General features: G+C 30.8%; 2 protein-coding genes across 2 annotated transcripts; both read right to left on the minus strand.

Moving 5' to 3' along the window:
* Positions 1 to 1,717: 1,717 nt before the first annotated feature.
* LOC115705789 (probable glutathione S-transferase) lies at positions 1,718 to 3,378 on the minus strand. Its single transcript, XM_030633231.2, has 2 exons — positions 2,848 to 3,378; positions 1,718 to 2,310 (listed from the first exon to the last, which is right to left on the minus strand). The coding sequence occupies exons 1-2, from the start codon at positions 3,160 to 3,162 to the stop codon at positions 1,966 to 1,968; spliced, it is 660 nt and encodes a 219-aa protein (XP_030489091.1). The 5' UTR covers positions 3,163 to 3,378; the 3' UTR covers positions 1,718 to 1,965.
* Positions 3,379 to 7,551: 4,173 nt separating this feature from the next.
* LOC115705788 (glutathione S-transferase U19) lies at positions 7,552 to 9,580 on the minus strand. Its single transcript, XM_030633229.2, has 2 exons — positions 8,986 to 9,580; positions 7,552 to 8,172 (listed from the first exon to the last, which is right to left on the minus strand). The coding sequence occupies exons 1-2, from the start codon at positions 9,298 to 9,300 to the stop codon at positions 7,828 to 7,830; spliced, it is 660 nt and encodes a 219-aa protein (XP_030489089.2). The 5' UTR covers positions 9,301 to 9,580; the 3' UTR covers positions 7,552 to 7,827.
* Between the last annotated feature and the right edge of the window lie 8,798 nt (positions 9,581 to 18,378).

Raw genomic sequence — 18,378 nt, forward strand, 5'->3', positions numbered from 1 at the left:
CAATTATCATCTATCAAGAGTGGTCATTTAGCTAATCTATGAGACTAGAGATGTTAAAATTATGCTATATTATATTTAGCACAAAAAGTAATTTTGTGGTAAATTTATACTAAATTTTAGTTTTGTGCTCCAATATATTATTGCAAAATTTTGATGTAAAAATTAATATCTAATTAATGTTTTATTAAAAAAAATAAAATCTAATAACTTTATAATTAATTTTATTATTATTTTAATATGTAAGACAATAAAAAAATAATATAAATGTTTTATAATTTAATGTGATAGTTAAATATACTAATAAAATAATAGAAATGACTTAAATGTAAATAAAAAAGTAGTGCATTTATTGTAGTATAAATTTTACATCATAGCAAATGTTGTGCTAAATTTGGCACACAATTTGCTATGTGCTAAATTTATATACTTTTTGTTAAATGAGCTATATTATAGCTTTTCACTACTTATTTATATTTTTATTGGAGATGCTCTAATATGATATTTTGTATGAGAGTTTTACTCAGTGGTAATTGAAATGGATTGAGATTGAGAAAAATTGAAGATACAGATAAGACCCACACAAACATAAATTTTCCACTAATAAAATAATACTAAACTTGATTTTACATTTACATTCCCAAAAATCCAAACCCCCAACCACACGAGACTTTGTATGGAAGCATGTCAGGCGCTCGCCAATGCATGCGTGTGGACAGCTTTCGGTCTTTTAGCATCACTTGGTATTTTGACAATTAGGGGACCATAACTAAGTTTTATGGTGATACTTACAGTTACGTCAGTGCCATTCTCACTCTCACGGCCCATACATGCTGTGCCATAAATTCACCAGAACCACCGCACCTTATCAATAGTGGATTCAAATTTCCAATCTAATTTGAAGAATCATCTTAATTTAATTTAATGTCTACTTTTATTAAAAACAACTTGTTTACTTGTATTGATTTTTAAGCAAAATAATATTCAGTTCATTTTTAACATCATAAAACATTAGTACAAATAAAATAAGGGGCCTTCTTATAATAATCCGTACTTTTATAAGTTCATCATCAGTATCATAAAACTTTTTTAACTTGTCCCTACATGTTTCGTTTGGTCGAACTTGAATTGCTCATGACCAGCCACTTAGTCCAATACAATTTTTGTTGTTGTTGTTGTTTTTATTATTATTTTTTTTTTAAAAAAAAAAAAATCAATACAAATTTTTTAACTTATCTTCTTTATACTTTATATTACTTATGAAAATATTTGAGATGGTAAATTATTAATTCGTAGAGATTAGAGAAGCGTACCGAGTAGGTAACATTATCTTTTCAAAAAGTATTCAAATCTCAAGGATTAGTTTTGATAATGATATTTAATTACCTAGAAATCGAAGAGAATTTCAACACTAATTCATCGCAGCCACATGTCTATAATTGAGTAAAAATGTGGACACCTTTCATATTAGAAGAGTAAACACACAACAGTGACATGTGTCCAGATCCAACCACTGAATGTTATTGACACTAATATAAAATCATCACCATGAAAAAGTTAAGATGACATTTTTGTCATCTTATGTATTTTATATCATACTTTTATCTAATGAATGACTTCAACATTATCCTTCAGTAAGAAAAACGGGCTGAAGTGATTGTGTCTTGTCATTTACGTTTATGAACCAATTAGAAACAAATTAAGAGAAGAAAAAGGAAAATTGTTAACTACTGGTGAAGCTTTTTATTTATATTGGCCATAGGATAAACAAGTCAGCTGTTCTAACAGAACATAATTAGACACAACAAGTGTCTAATTAGCTAACTCAACTAGCTGCAACCAGGCACAAAGGAAAGCACAACAACCCCAACAAAGACAAAAACACATAATAAAAAAGATTTGGCTCATTCATGTATTTGACTAAACCATCTTCCAAAAGCAGCACCACAGGCTTTTCTGACTTCTCTATTATTCAATGCCAAACTTGTTCCTCAATACGCTAACGAATTCGCATACCTTTTTCCCATCAGGCAGAGTTTTGGAGACACTCTCCCTCTGCAGGCACCTCTTGGCCCAAGTAATGAATTTGGGACACTCGGCTTCAATGCTGAAGTTCCCATAGCTCTCATAGGCAGAAAACCAGCTGTAGTATCCTATAAGGGCAACATCTACAAACCCAAAGTTGTCGCCTCCAAAGTATGGCTTCTCTCCAAGCTCTGCTTCCAACACCTTCAAAATTTCTATGTATTCCTTCTTGGCTGCTTCTTGCTCTTCTCCTTTTGTGCTCCATATCTTCCTTCCACAATCATAGACCTGTATTTTACAGTACAAATTTGTTAATAAATTTTAGAAAAGTTGGCTTTCTTTAGAACACTTCCTCTAGATTATAAACAGTGTTTTAATAGGTACAACACACAAGTGATGTATGTAAGTAAGCTCCAACCCCATTATAAAAATTCTCTTTTTAGCTTAGATGGTTACTGAAAGTAAAAAAAAAAAAAGATATTACTTAATTGTACAACAACCAAAAGTGAAAGAGATAAAGTTGTACTAGTGCTGAGAAAAGCATTGATAATGTCTGAGCTTCAGATCTACACATTGCATTTGAATCAGCCGAATAAAACATAAATAAAGTGATTTAATAATCATTTTGTAATAAAAAAAAGCTTGTCTCCTGTGCTTGACTGAAAACTACCAAATAAAGAAAGTCATCCTATGATTGGAATTATTATTATCTTTTCAAAAAAAAAAAAACAACAACAAAAAGCTGTTAAACAGTATTCCTTTATATTAGTCCAAAAACAAATTATGAAAAAAAAGGCTTATATTAAAAGCTACAAACAGAGTTACCTTCTTGTCGATGTAGTCAGCCCAAAACCTAGCTTGTGCTCTCTGGTAAGGATCAGAAGAAAGCAAAGGGGAATTTCCAGGCCAAACCTCATCGATGTACTGCAAAATAACGAGCGACTCACATACGGGCTTTCCATTGTGAATCAATACCGGAATCTTCTTGTGAATAGGGTTCATCTTCAGAAGCAGGGGACTTTTGTCCCTCAGATCCTCGTCCCTGTACTCGTACTTAACACCCTTTTCAGTCAAAGCTATTCTGGCTCTCATGCCGAACATGCTGGGCCAGAAATCCAACAGAATCACCTCGTCCGCCATTGCCGATTTTTTCACAAACGAGTGGTGAGAGAGCAAATAAATATGAAAGAAGTGAGTGAGAGGATATACATCCGTGTATAGCCTTATATAGAAAACTAATAATATATTTGTTTGTTTGGTAATAAAAACAAATAATAATTAATGGTTCCAATTTTGTATTATTTTTGTACACTTTAATATCTATTGGTAATTTGGTACAACACTTTTTGATTATTTAATGTAGAAATGCAAAAAGGAACTAGCCTTTTATAATAGGTGTCATATTTAATTATACGGGGATATGATTTTGTTTCTTTTGATTGTACTTTCACTTGATGTACGACAACCGTTAGATGGATGAGTTATTTGATCTAAGTGCTGAGATTGATCTAGGAATAATTAAGGTTAAAAAATAGTAATGTACTCTGACACTCATCTAATGTACCTTGAGACCCATTTAATATACCACAGAATACATTCTGTGAAAGTACATCACGAGACAAGATCGTGTCCCTAATTATATATTGGTGAAATTATGTATATGATTTAGTTTAATTTAGGTGGTGTTAGCTTTTAAATTTTTTAATCACAAAAATATAATAAGATTGTGTATTTTTTAATTTTAAAAATAAAAAATAAAAGTATGTTATATAAATTTTATTTTATTTTTTGATTTTATTTAAGTCGGGTCTGAATCTAAGGTCTGGAGTCGGAACAGGGTTCGGGGTTAGAGCAGGCTCCGGGTTTGGAGTCCGAGGCCGAACTGGAGTCCGGGTTTGGGGTCCAAGTTCGGGTCAAGGGTCGGAGTTGGGGTTCAGGTCCATGGTCTAAGTCCGGGGTCCGGGTCCGAGTTCGACTTCGAGTACGGGTACAGGATTCAGGTTTGGAGTCTAGGTTCGACGTCTAGAGTCAGGCTTAAGGTCCGAGTCTAGGGTCGGGGTCGGGGCTCGGGTCCGGGGCTGCATGTCAAGTTGAGGTTGAAGAACAAAATATGTTTTTTTTTTTTTAAAAAAATATTTTTACTTTTTTAATTAAAAAATAAAAAACATTAAAAAAGTGTTAACAAACGCATCCCATATTGCTAACCAACCAATTACAAGAATATTTATAAGACACCAAGGTGTGTGACACCTCTATGATAATTATAACATCTTATAATTAGTTAGCAGTTTTCTATAATTTTTATTAAATTAAAATAAGTAAAATTTAATATTAAATTATATTAAGTGGCCTTTAGCATATAGCAAATCTCATATAACTTAAGAAAATAAAATTTAAAAAATATGGATCACTAATCATAAATTAATACTTATAGTAATGACTGCTCTCTACCTTGTCTATTGTGTCATGTGTTTGGTTCAAAGATGGTGTCGGCAGCACGTCATGGTAACGTTTTAATATTTCTGAAAAAATATCTACAATTTGGAATTAAAAAGATGGATGATTATCGTTCCTATCTACCAAGTAGCATTTCTCAAATTCCACAGTAAATTCTAGTATTTTTCTAATTATTATTATGTATGTAATTATAATGATTTTAGTTATTGTTAAAAAAATTAAGATAATTTGCGGTTAAACTCTCACAATCGTTTATTAATCCACTTAATATGAATAATATAAATTTAAAAAAAATAATTAAATTATAAAAAAATCAAAATTAAAAAAAAATTAAAAAATATTTTTTTTCCTCATTCTCTTTTTCTTTTTTTCCAAAACTTAAAATCCAAAACCCAAACCTATTACTCGCGCGAAGCCGAAGATACAAACGAGCGAAGACCTTGCTATCGTGGTGAAAATTTTGGTGCGATTCATTGGATTTGAAGGAGAACGACAAGAGAGATCGAGAGGGTGGGAGAGGATAGATCGAGATGGTGAGATCTCAAAGAGAGGGAGAGATCGAAACGGTGGGTAGTGGGTTTTTGCTGGCTGGTTGATAGGCAGGAGTCGACGTGGTGGTTTCGTCGAGATTGGAGTCTCGTCAGGGTGGTTCTGGGTTCTGGGGTGGGGGTTGGTGGGTGCGCGCACTATAAATTTTTTTACTTTTAGTCGTAATTAAATTTGTGAGTAAAAGTAAAAAAATTGTGACTAATTATAAATTATTATTCTTATATTGTGACTAAAAGGTCTGTGACTATATGTATTACTCACAAAAATTACAATTTGTTGTGACTAAATGTATTTTTAGTCACAATACTTGCTGTGACTAAAACTAAATAGTGACAACTTGTTTCTAAATGGTATGCTTTAGTCACAAATAATTTTTTGTTGTGACTAAAAGTCACATTTAGTCACAAAAAATTTATGTTGTGACTAAAAAATTGTCACTAAAAGTAGTAATTTTTTGTAGTGGTGGTGGGGGTTTGGTTTTCTGGGCAACAAAGAAGAAGTAGTTTTAAAAAAAAAACTAAAAAGGAAAGAAAGAAAAAAGAAAAAAGAAAAAAAAAGAAAGAAAAAAAGAAAAAAGAGGAAAAAAAAAATATTTATGTACACTTTGGTAGTCCAATTTAGCACTTAGCAGACCAAAATAAACAGAAGGACTACAGAGCAAAACGATTATTGAATCTAGGAAGTTTAGCCATAATTTCTCGAGTAAGAAAGTTAAAACGGTAACAAACATAAAAATATAGAAAGTTTAGCCGCAAATTACCAAAAAAAAAAAAAAAAAAAACTATAATGAATTTTAGTCATTATAATGATTTAAAGTAATGTAGATGATGTAGTTGTATGCAACAAACTTTGCTGTTTTTGTTTACGAAACTGATGCATCAGTTAAACTGTCCTTATATTTAACTACTCCTATTTTAAATTTTGGACCGAACTATGAAGTATGAACTCTTTATTATTGCTGGTGAAATTTATTTATGTTTTAATTTTTATATATTTAATTCTTTTGTTTTTTTGTTTTGTAAAATTTAGAGGTTGTAAAACGTGTCAACGTGTCGTATTCGTGTTATATTTTATATGACTCTGTATTTTTCAAAATAGTAAAAGTAGGACCTTGAGTTTAATTTTTGATAACTTTTTTTAGTATAATCAGCTTGAAGACAATTCCTAACACGAACGGATACATAAAATGTAAATAGTTTTGTCATAACAATTTTAGATCGAATTATTATTAAATTTTATTTTGATAAAAAATCAATTTAGGACCCTATTTGTACCCTTTTAGGGCTTCTCCAATAGAACACTAAAATCTCAAAAATAGTAAAATTTTAACATAAAATTGCTCCAATAGAACTCTAAATGCCATCCTATATATATGTGGGAGTCTATAACGTCACACTAAAAATAGTGGGACACTATAGACTACACTAAATATTTTTCTTAGTTTTTAATATTAAAATAATGTGTTTATGATTAAATTTTTATATTTATATAAATATAATAATGTGTGATAGTTTGATAAAATAATATAATAATAAAGAATATTTTTTAGTGTAAATTTTAGTGTTGTGGTTAGAGTAGAAAAAAATTTAGTGCTAAAATTATACTTTTTTGGTGTTGTTTTGACACTATATTTAACTTTGAGCATTGGAGATGCCCTTAGAAAATACATAGTTTATTTTGTCATTTAACAAAACAAAGGTCCAATTAGTAACTTTTACAAAAAATAATGTCCAAAATAGTATTTACCTAAAAAATAATTACATTTTTTTTTTCTATAATAAAAGTATATAGTAATTCTTTTTTATGTTAATTTGATGAACTCCTTAATCCTTTACATTTAAAATAAAACACCTCTGTTGCTTTTAAATAAGTAAACCTCTGGCATAGATCGAGTTTTTGCATTTTATTAACGGCTATTTAAGATTTTTGTTTCCGAATAATAATTTATATATTATATATTGTACCCTAAAATTTTTTATTCTGCTAAAAATAGTTTATGAACTATATTAATAGTTTAATAGTGTTATATATTGGTCATTATCTTAAATTTTATCACAAGTGATAAATAAAATAATAAAATAATAAAATAATGACATAATACTTAGTCACTTATCACGTCATTGTCTTTTAACCGCCAATCTATGTAATTAATTTAAAAATATATATTTTTTTTAATTTAATTTTACCTAATAATTTAATAATTTTTTAAAACGGTCTAATTTTTATTTTTTTAATGTTAAATTATATACTTGGCATTGATGTGTTAATTAGTAAGTCATTATTTTGTTTGTCATGATGAACAGAGATTAATTTAAGGACATAATAATATATATGTCCAAATACTAGAGCAAAAATCCTAAATAAAAAAAAAATAACAATTGATTCTCAAATATATTTTACAATAATGAATTAAGTTAATACTCCACAATCTAGATATTATTTTTTTAATAATTTTATTAAAGTATTCTCTCTATTTAGGAAAAATATGAAAATAGGTTTGAGGGTATATTAAAGGAAAACAGGTTAAACAAACAAATGAGAAAGCTTTCTATTTATTTATTGGCATATGATATAAAAGTTTCAGCTGATTTTAACATAGCATGATGATCAGACACAACAAGTGTCTATTACATAACCCACAGCTGCCTCTAAGCAGAAAAGAAAGCACAGCTCCAACAAAGACAACAACACAAATATAAGAAAGAAACAAAAGAAATAAAGAAAGCTCATAAACTAGAGTACAAATTCCTAAAGCAGCAACACCAAGCTATATATGACCTAGAAGCTTTCTGATTTTCTCTATTCCATGCCGGATTTCTTCCTGATTTGGCTAGCAAATTCGCATATCTTCTTCCCATCAGGTAAAGTTTTGGAGACACTCTCCCTCTGCAGACACCTCTTGGCCCATGCAATAAACTTGGGACACTCGGCCTCAATGCTGAATTTGCCATAGGTTTCATAGGCATCAAACCAGCAGTAGAATCCTATAAGGGCAACATCTACATACCCAAAGCTGTCTCCTCCAAAGTATGGTTTGTCCCCAAGCTCTACTTCCAACACCTTCAAAATTTCTATGAATTCCTTCTTGGCAGCCTCTTGCTCTTCTCCTTTTGTGCTCCATGTCTTCCTTCCACAATCATAGACCTGCATTATACAGTACAAATATGTTAATACCTTTTGTTTAAGTTGAGGCTTTCTTTCAAACACTTCATCTAATGTCATTAGACCAGATTATACAATATGTAAGCTCCAACCTACCCCTCACACATATCCACTTTATTATTTGATAATTCAGAGAAGTCGTTTATACTTCTTATTATTTATTATTTTCTATTTTTTTTTTTTTTACTATTTCCATACTTTTTTTTTTTCCAATTAAATCCAACTTCTAAGCATAGCCTAATTGAATTGAATCGAGATGAAAAATGATACGCAAAATGTGGTATACGAGAAACCCATATCTATATATTGTTGGGCATCTTTTGAAGTGACTAGCATCTTTAGATGTGAAAAGGGGTTAAAAATTGCACTTTTGCAATCTATATAATGAACATTCTCAAATCTATGTATTGATTCAACAGTCAAATTTTAGTAGAAAAAGCTTCTCTGTCAGTAGAATAATTGTGCTTTTTGACTGGAAACTATTAAAAGAAGACTGTTAGTCTAAGTCATCGTATGATTATAGAATTTTTTTTTTTTTTTTTTTTTTTTTTTTTTTTTAAAAAAAAAAAAAGGGCCGATTCACAATATTTGTTGAAACCGTTTAATAATCTCTGCTCTATACTAGTCCAAAAACTGATCTTAAAAACTAATTTCACTTTATTCATTTCCGAGTAGTTATCATGCGTGAGTATAACATCTCACATCAAAAATCAAATTTAACAAAAACCCAAATTAAAAAGAGAAAAACAAATTATAATAAGTTAGGGTTAATGCTTAAAAATTAAGAAGAGTTACCTTCTTGTCGATGTAGTCAGCCCAAAAGCGAGCTTGTGCTCTCTTGTAAGGATCAGAAGGAAGCAAAGGAGATTTTCCAGGCCAAACCTCATCGATGTACTGCAAAATAACGAGCGACTCACATACGGGCTTTCCATTGTGAATCAGTACTGGAATCTTCTTGTGAATCGGGTTCATCTTTAGAAGCAGGGGACTTTTGTTCTTCAGATCCTCCTCCCTGTACTCGTACTGAACACCTTTTTCGGTCAAAGCTACTCTAGCCCTCATGCCGAACATGCTGGGCCAGAAATCCAACAGAATCACCTCGTCCGCCATTGCCGAATTTTTCTGAAACAATTAAAACTGTATATAATATGATTATGAAAGCAGTGAGTGAGAGAGGATATTAGATTATAGGACGTTTATATAGAAAACGAATAAAGAAGAAAGGTTAAATTATTGGTCCAACTACGTTTGATATGATATCTATTCTCCTCATCGGTCCAAGATGATGATGTCATGGATAACGTTTCAAGAGTTTTTTTTTTGTGTTTTCTTGTCTATGAAGCCGGAGGTCAGAAGAAGCATCTCGATTTCGAATTTCTAAAGTAGATTCTAGCATTTTTCTTAATTATTATCTTTAAACAATTGAAGAGGTTCACGCCAAAAATATGGCACTGCAATTTTTACACGTGTCATTTTATAAGTAGATTCAATAAAATTAATGGTCCTAAGCTTTAAATTATTTTTAATTTTGCATTAATAATTTATTTATTTTTTTCTAGAATTTTAATCATTTTTCCCTAATTTTCACTAAAAATTTAATTAGTTAGTAATTAATTACGATTGACTTTATTATTATGAATCTATTACTTGAAAATAATACGTAGATTTACGTGTTAAAAAATTCATAATAATCATACATAATAAGTTTATCCTCGTTAAAACATAAATAACCTTTTCTTTGGGAGGAAAATTAATATTTTCTGTTTCCATTTTTTAAAATTATTTCTCTAAAAACAACAAGATTTATTAATATCAACAACACAAAATTTTCATTGGTAGTCAATCGCATAAATATAACGTCTTAAAATTGTTAAAAACAGTTGTTGCAGAAAAAAAAAACGAGTTTACTGAATTAAAATTTGAGTTGAGTTTACCGAATTAAAATGGTTCTTTTAAGAAAAATGCTAAAGGGCACCAGTGGTGCCTAGCAATCTCCTATGTGTCAATATCGCTATTGGTCCAATTAATTATTATAATTTAATATAATAGCTTTTATGGATTATCGCTAACCAATCGTAACGCGAAATGTCGAGAAGGTGCTAAGCACCACTGGTGCCTAAATACTTTTCTTTTAATTGTATGGTTATCATTTCGACACAAAATTTAAAAAATGAGTATTGATTATGCTATAATTAAATGGACATAAATTTGAGTGTACCTATATGGTTTATGTAGCCATTATGACTTTTATACTTAATATCTCATAAGTGTTTAAATTTATCACAAGAGTAGAAAATTTGTATTTAGGTTGAGATTTATATGTTCTAGCCCGAATATAATTTTTTTTAGTAAATTTGCTATCACATGAAATTAAAATTTAAGAATTAAATTATATTAAACTATATAAAATAGATTTATTTTTTTAGAGAAAAAACTATATAAAGTACATTCAATCGAAATTAATAGCCCTAAGCTTTAAATCATTATTAAGTTTGCATTAATTATTTGTTTTCTTGTTTATCTTTTTCTTCATTAGAATTTTAATTATCTTTCCGTAATTTGTCACCAAATAGAACTTAGAAATTTAGTAAGTTAGTAATTAACTATAATTCTTGTAGGATTGACCTCACTCTTATAAGTCTATTACTTGAAAATAATATGTATACTTGCGTGTTGAAAAATCCATAACAATCATAAACAACAAGTTTATAAGCAACCTTCTTCTTAATGAGGAAAAATAATATTTTGTGTCTCTATCTTTTAAAATGGCTTTCCTTAAAATGAAAAAAATTTATTAATATCAACAAGACAAAATTCTCATCGGTAGTCATGAAATACAACGTCTTAAAATTATTGAAAATAGTTGTGACACAAAATAAAAGGAACGAGTATACCGAATTAAAGTATGGGTTGAGTCACGAACTAGGTCGCTAGATCTTTTTAAGACGTTCGTGGCACTGCTCAATTGTGCAAGCAACCTATCAGTCTCGTCGTCCCCAGGATAAAATAACCCAAATGTAATACTTTATAGGAGCTCCATTGTACGATAGAGAATCGTCAAAATACCACATCCAACACTACTGCTTCGAATATATTTGTAATATAATCGTATAAAACTATATATGATTTTTTCTTAGAGAAAAGGGATGTCTTTCTTCCGTTGGTTCTGATACATTATATAGGAACACACAGAATGAAGTAACGAGAAGAAAGAAAAAATAATAATTTAATAAATAAATTTTCTCTAAAAAATATAAAGTGACACCATACCTACTAGCTCAATTCGACACAGTCGGACAGTGACGACGTGCATATGTGGTGGTCTGGTGTGTGAGTCCTCACTCATGCGCATATTCACTTCTCATACAAAGATCTTGTAAAATTTCACTAAAGTTCAAACAATTTTCTTTATTGTGGCGGATTTAAAATTTAAAGTGAGGGGGAGTGTAATTTTTTTTCGATAAAGCAAGGAGCAAAAGTAAATTTAAAAAGAAAAAAAAAAGTGTTGTTAATAGGATTTGATCCTTTAACCTTTAACATATATGTAATCTAACTTAACTATTACACTATAAATCAACTATTATGTCTATAAACATCATCTTCTATTACAAATATATATTGTAACTAACTAAAAAAATATAAATATATATATATTTTCTGATTTTTTTTAAGAGAGCCGACTACCCCTCTCGCTACAATATGGGTCTGCCTATCTCATTCAGCTAGACTTGTTATCTACTGCTTAAATCTTACGGTTGTTTTATTTTTACACTTCCAAACAGCTTTTTTTTTTTTTTTTTTTTTTTGTATTTTTTACGAAATTCTACATAGAACCCCATATTATAACTAACGGAGCAACCTAAATCATAAGTAAAAACTGTATAACAATCCACATAGAAATTACTGGAAAAACTATTTTAAAAATCCAAACTGTAAATTCGAAATTTTTTTTTTTAAAAATAATATATAAAGTAATTTCTTTAAATCTTAATTATTATTATTATTATTATTATTATTATTATTATTATTATTTTCTTTTCTCAAGGCTTAATTAGGTTGAATATATTGATTTTCCCGTCGTCATCTTGTAGTGTAAGAAAAGTGTCTATTGCTTTAACTATATTTTAGGATTAATTAATAGTCTCTCTAGGGGGCTGTCATTTTTTAAAATGAAAAAAATACAAGGGGCCGTAATTGAGAGTGTATTTAGAACTTGTTTGGTACGTTGTATTAGATTATGTTGGATTGTATTGTATTAGTATTATTTAATACAATATACCATGTTTGATATTGATTTGTATTAATAGATTGTGTAAGGTTATAATATATTTTCAATAAACTCGACCCAAACACCGACTACGGGTCGGGTCCCGGGTTTGGGTCCTAATCCCAGGTCTAAGTCTCGGGTCTGGGTCCCGAGTTCAGGTCCGAGTCCGAGTCTGGGTCTGGGTCTTGAGTCCGGGTCGAGTTTTGGGTCCGAGTCTAGGTTCGGATCACGGTTCTGGGTCCCGGGTTTCAGGTCCGGGTCCTGGTCCAGGTCTAGGTCCCGGTTCGGGTCCCAAGTATCGGGTTTAAGTCTGGGTCTGGGTTCAAGTTCGGGTCTGAGTCGGGAGTCAGGGTTCGGGTCCAGGTCCCGTGTCCGGGTCCGGGTCCGGGTCCCGGGTTTAGGTCTGAGTCAAGGTTTAGGTTCAGGTCCTAGGTCCAAGTTTGGGTCCGAGTCTAGGGTCCAGGTCTGGGTCTGAGTCCGGGTTCGGTTCCGGGTCCAAGTCCCGAGTCCAGGTTTAGGTCCGGGTCCGAGTCTGGGTTCCGGGTCTAGGTCAGAAAATTGGATTGATCCCGAATCCTTTATAAATATTATAATACAAGTTGATACAAACTATTTATTAAGTATTAAATAATACAGTTTATATTGTATTAAAAGTTTTGGCTGTAATAATTAATACAATGTATTGCTTTATCTAAATATAATGTTATTTATTATTTGATACAATACGACCTTTATACGGCTTACCAAATACACGCATCCTTAAAATTTCATGATTAACACTGAAGACGAAAAATCATCAAATTAATACTAAAAAAATTTGTATTAAACTCTTTAAAGAGTTATTTTAGAAGATTTTATTTGTTTCCGTATTAAAAAAATTTAATCAAAATTCTTTTATGATCGGAGATACCAAAACTAAAAATGTAATTTTTTCTACACTAAAAAGAATTCTTCCTTGAAGCATTATATATCATGAAAGCACTCACATTAGTTTCTAATTTATTTATTAAAATATCTCACTAAAGTTTTATTTTTAAAATTATTATTCTACATTACACTATGTTTTTTTTTATATCTCATTTAAATATTATATAATTTAATATACATTATTTATTTAATCATTTTATCCCATCATCAATAATATTTTCTATATATTTAATATTTATTTATATATAATATCAAATATAATTATAATATACTTTAAATTAATTAATTATTTTTTTAAAAAAAAACAAACAACATTTAAATATGCATTTAGACATAAAATATTTATATATGTCTATTATAGAAATGGACTAATATAATTAAATGTTGTTTACTCAACAGATCAATATTAATATATAATGATAACTATATAATCAGTATTATTATTATGAGGAATAATGAGATGGGCGTCTTTGGTCAGGCCATTATTAAGTCAAGAATTAATTTTTTCACATGAAAAAATTACATTGCATACCTATTTTACTTTACTTATTTTAATTTTTACTTTTATTTTCATATTCTTTAAGGTATACTCACTTTTATATATGATGTTCCCATTATACCCTTTAATAAAATATAATATGAGAGTTTTTTTTTTATTAATGTATAAAAAAAAGGGAATTACTCCATATGCTATTTTTTTAATTTTTTTTTTAAATTTACGGTTTGGGTAAAGTGGTTGCAGCGCTAGTTGTAAAAGGAGTTTTTGTACGATTTTTTATTGCAATTTAAGTTGCAGCGCTAGTTGCAATAAGAATTTTTATATAGAATTCTGTAAAATACAAAAAAAAAAAAAAGTATTTTGAAGTGTAAAAATAAAAAAATCCATAAATAATGTGTGGCTACGGTGTTAGAGAATGGAAGAGTAGTGTTTATTTACCTAAACTCTCTTATTTTTTCTTATATGTGTAGATAAAGAAGTTTATGAAATTAATAATGGTTCAAAGCTTTTCGAGATTGATCAATACTAAAGTTATAATGAGGTACATTTACTAATTAAATGTTAAGTCCTAAATAAAATAATTAGTCTTGGAAAGGTAGTTATGGCTAGAGCATTATGATTATATATTGATCATATTTTTTCAGAGTATAATCTCTTTTTTAATATTATTAATATTGTTGAATTCGAGTGAATATAATTTACAGCTTCAGAAAAAAAAACATGATGGAGCACTTATTTAATCAAGTTTGAGCTATATATATATTTACAAATTACTTTTCATAAATCTAATAATACTTTAAATTTACACTGAACCCACTCCTTTGGTTAATTAATATAATTTTTTTTTAATCATTTTAACAATATTATATTAATTAATGGAAACTTCACAGATGACTTTCTTGGGTATATGTCTTTTGAGATGGTTTTAATTATAGACTTCGTACTTGGTTTATTATTATACTAGACTTTGTACTTGGTTTATTATTAGATTTCGAGGCTATATATCTTCTTTTTTCAAAACTGTAATGATGTAGTCCATAAATTTGTTTCCATGCTCTTAGATAAAAAAATCTCATAACTTTTCTTAATTTCAGTATATAAGATAATTAGAGATTAAGAAGCCTCAAACATCGATCAAACACACAAAGAAAATGAAAAAAAAAACCCACATAATGTAGTGATATGGACTACATGCGTGAAAGAAAACAAACGTAAAATAAATTAAAAAAAGCAATTAAAGCATTCAATTTAAAGATCAGAGTAGAGATCTTCAGGTTTCCTTTTGCTTATTAATTTGTCTTTTACTCGATTCCCCACTTCTTTCTAACATCAACAAGAAACTCATACACTTTTTTACCATCAGGAAGAGCTTTGGCAACACTCTCTCTCTGAAGGCACCTATTGGCCCAAGCAATGAGTTTTGGGAACTCAGCCACGATGCTCATATTTCCAAAAGTTTCATAAGCATAAAACCAGCTGTAGAATCCCACCAAGGAAACATCCAGGAATCCAAATCTCTCTCCCCCAAAGTAATCCTTCTCTCCAAGCTCTCCTTCCAAAAGCTTCAACATCTCAAGCAAATCCCTTTTCCCACCCTCTTTCTCTTCTCCATTTGTGGTCCATATCTTCTTACCAGCCCCATATGTTAGGGTTTATAAAACACTTAAAGAAATATATAAATCACAGATCTAAACATATTCCTAAAGTGCTTTAATATAGAAAACCCTAAATCATATAAATCTATAAAGCCTTTGTTAAATTAAAGAAGAAGATGATGATAAAAGATCAGCGGAAGCACTAACCTGAAGCCATTGTTGGAGATTGCAGAGAAGGTTTTGATCTTCCAAGAATACACTATTTTCTAAAGTATTTTCTCTGATGGGGAAGGAGAGAATACAGAAACCCCAGTGTTTCTTGGGGACCACTACCTATTTATAGAGTCATCTTAGAATAACTCTTGGGTATTTATAATTTGGCCCCTCAACAAATTATAAATTAACTTATGGTATCTACACATTAATTCCATGACACTTTAATACCCTTTTAATACCCATAACATAATTGGTCACTTAATTTTGTATCACACTTTATAATAGCATATACATTATACATATGTGCCCACAAAGGATTTTTAATCCAACAATCTCCCACTTGGGCAACATATGTTACCTGATAAATGTATAACCTTATGAGCTCAAAATTTGCTATTATGTAAAGGTATTTACAACAATCTCGTCCATCAACTATACCCATATAGGATCAAAGCGATTTTCGTCATACCAATCATGACTAAACCCATCAATGGTCACATATACAAATATAGCCAAATGACATAGATCAATCATGGATGTGTAGCATGGAAATTACATGCAATGTGAACCGAACATGCCTATTTCCAACTGGTCCTCCTTAAACCAAAGTGAGGTCAAACTTAAACATAACAAAACAGAGTATATAAACTGAAAACTTTATTTCTGATCAGAAAATAACCAAATACATAAATGTCTTAAACAAACATAAAGCAAAGAGAACACAAACTCCCACTAAATCATGATATCCTCAAGTAATACTACACCCATATGAGCAGTGTGCTCATGAAAGACCTTGGGTGGTAATCCTTTTGTGAGCGGATCCGCTATCATGGAGTTTGTCCCAATATGCTCTATGGAAATCTGTCCACTCTGCACTCTTTCTTTCACAACTAGGAACTTTATGTCAATATGTTTTGACTTGGATGAGCTCCTATTGTTATTGGAATACAGCACTGCTGATTTATTGTCACAAAATATCTTAAGTGGTCTTTCAACATTCTCCAAAATACGCAGCCTAGTGACAAAGTTTCTCAGCCATATTCCCTGATTTGATGCCTCATAACCCGCTACGAATTCAGCTGCCATAGTGGAAGAAGCTACAAGTGTCTGTTTGACACTTTTCCAGGATATAGCTCCTCCAGCTAACAAGAAAATGTAGCCTGATGTAGACCTTCTGCTATCTTGGCATCCAGCGAAATCAGAATCAGAATACCCTACGACCTCCAAATGATCTGATTTCCTGTATGTGAGCATGTGATCTTTTGTTCTCTGAAGATACGTCATAACCCTCTTGGCTGCTATCCAATGGTCCATACCAGGGTTGCTTAAATATCTACCTAACATCCCAACAATGTACGCAATATCTGGACGCGTACATACCTGAAGATACATTAGACTCCCTACAACTGATGCATAGGGAATCTTTTTCATTTCCTGAATTTCAAGGCTGCTTTTAGGGCATTGTCTAAGACTGAATTTGTCTCCTTTAGCAACAGGGGTATCACCTGGTCTACAATCTTGCATGCCAAACCTTTTGAGTACTTTATCGATATAGCTCTTTTGTGATAATCCAAGAATACCCCGAGAACGATCTCGACGTATTTGAATTCCTAATACAAAAGAGGCGTCACCAAGATCTTTCATCTCAAATTGCTTAGATAAGAATCTCTTGGTTTCGTGCAATAAGCCTATATCATTAGTAGCAAGCAATATGTCATTGACATATAGAACCAGAAATATGTATTTACTCCCACTGAACTTGTGATATACACAATCATCAATAATATTCATCTCAAAACCAAATGAGATAATTACTTGATGAAACTTGTGATACCACTGACGAGAAGCTTGCTTGAGTCCATAGATGGATTTGTTTAATTTGCAAACCATATTCTTTGGGTCACCAACCACAAAGTTTTCTGGTTGCTCCATATAAATTGTCTCATCAATGTCGCCATTGAGAAACGCTGTTTTAACATCCATCTGATGTAACTCAAGGTCAAAATGAGCAACAAGTGCCAATATTATCCTAAAAGAGTCTTTCGATGAAACCGGAGAGAAAGTCTCTGTATAATCAATGCCTTGTTTCTGAGTATAGCCTTTTGCTACAAGACGTGCCTTAAATCTCACCACATTACCATATTCATCCTTCTTGGTTTTAAGTATCCACTTACAACCAATTGGTTTTACACCTTCTGGTAATGGGACAACTTCCCAAACTTTATTGTCTTGCATAGACTTATTCTCTTCATCCATGGCATCAATCCACTTTTGAGAGTTAGAACCTTCATGGCCTGATGCAAGTTGATTGGATCATCTTCCATCAGTCCAATTTCATCCTCATGTTCTTGAAGAAATACAAAATAGTCATCTGAAATAGCATTTCTTCTCTCTCTTGTGGACCTCCTTAATGGCTCTTGTTCTTGAGGGTGTTGAATTTGTTCTTCTGGAACAATAGCCTCATTTTGATTTGGGAGTTGTTCAACATTGTCTTGTTGAGGTTCCGGATTCATTTCTTGATCAATGACAGGTGTGGAAGCCTGAACATTGTCTAAAATGATAGTACGAACTGAGTTTGAATTCAATTCCTCCTCAAAAACAATGTCTCTAACCTTATTTCTCCCCCCAAATTCAACATCCTCAAAAAATGTTGCAGTTCCCGTCTCAAAAATATTTCTGACAGT

Source organism: Cannabis sativa, chromosome 1, assembly GCF_029168945.1.
Source record: "Cannabis sativa cultivar Pink pepper isolate KNU-18-1 chromosome 1, ASM2916894v1, whole genome shotgun sequence".
NCBI classification, from domain to species: domain Eukaryota; kingdom Viridiplantae; phylum Streptophyta; class Magnoliopsida; order Rosales; family Cannabaceae; genus Cannabis; species Cannabis sativa.